This window comes from Numida meleagris, unplaced genomic scaffold (genome assembly GCF_002078875.1).
Source record: "Numida meleagris isolate 19003 breed g44 Domestic line unplaced genomic scaffold, NumMel1.0 unplaced_Scaffold180, whole genome shotgun sequence".
Classification (NCBI taxonomy): domain Eukaryota; kingdom Metazoa; phylum Chordata; class Aves; order Galliformes; family Numididae; genus Numida; species Numida meleagris.
This window is the reverse complement of record NW_018363597.1, coordinates 394805-395770: the sequence shown is the minus strand read 5'-3', so window position 1 is coordinate 395770 and position 966 is coordinate 394805. Positions and strand designations below refer to the sequence as shown.

General features: G+C 62.9%; 2 protein-coding genes across 2 annotated transcripts in view; one reads left to right on the top strand and one right to left on the bottom strand.

Annotated features, from left to right (window-relative positions):
• The window catches only part of KCNH2 (potassium voltage-gated channel subfamily H member 2), a gene marked incomplete in the record, with an annotated part of 51920 nt that overhangs the window by 21458 nt on the left and 29496 nt on the right, over positions 1 to 966 (bottom strand).
• LOC110390735 (nitric oxide synthase, endothelial-like) lies at positions 263 to 813 on the top strand. Its single transcript, XM_021382199.1, has 2 exons — positions 263 to 483; positions 564 to 813. The coding sequence occupies exons 1-2, from the start codon at positions 274 to 276 to the stop codon at positions 705 to 707; spliced, it is 354 nt and encodes a 117-aa protein (XP_021237874.1). The 5' UTR covers positions 263 to 273; the 3' UTR covers positions 708 to 813.

Sequence of the window (966 nt, the reverse complement as noted above, 5' to 3'; positions counted from 1 at the left end):
TGGGGATATGGGGATATGGGGATATGGGGATGGGATGGGTGTGGGAATAGGATGGGGATGGGGAAGGAATGGAGATGGGATGGGAATGGGGACGGGGACAGGGACGGGGATGGGGACGGGGACGGGGACGAGGATGGGGATGGGGATGGGGACAGGGTCAGGAAGAAGGATGGGAATGGAGGTAGATACAGGAAAGGGAAAGAAGGAGGAGAAGGAAAAGGGGAAAAGGAAAAGTGAAAAAGGAGAAGGGGAAGAACGTGGGGACGGGTTTGCATGGAACAGGGGTGGGGTGGAGCTGCAGAAGGGATGGAGCAGGTGGTGACATCCCCCGGCGCACACAGGTCGGCCATCACCATCTTCCCCCAGCGGGTGCCGGGCCGGGGCGACTTCCGCATCTGGAACACGCAGCTGATCCGCTACGCCGGGTACCGGCAGCAAGACGGCTCCGTGCTGGGTGACCCGGCCAACGTCGACATCACCGAGGTGGGGGTCCCGCGCGCCAACATCCCGGGATGAGCGCGCAGCAGCCCACCCCGCAGCCCCTGACCCCATTATGCCCGCAGCTCTGTGTGCACTACGGCTGGAGCCCGGGCAGCGGGCGCTTCGACGTGCTGCCGCTGCTGCTGCAAGCCCCCGACGAGGCCCCCGAGCTCTTCCCCCTGCCGCCAGAGCTGGTCCTCGAGGTGCCCCTCACACACCCCACGTGAGCGGGGCTGGGCCCTGGGCTGGGGGCTGGGGGTGGCCAGAGCGATGTGTGGGCATGGCTGAGGGGGCGGGATGGAGTGGGATAGGGATGGTGATGGGATGGGAGTGGAGACGTGGGGATATGGGGATGGGATGGGATGGGATGGGATGGGATGGGATGGGATGGGATGGGATAGGATAGGATACATAGGATAGGATAGGATAGGATAGGATAGGATAGGATAGGATAGGATAGGATAGGATAGGATAGGATAGGATAGG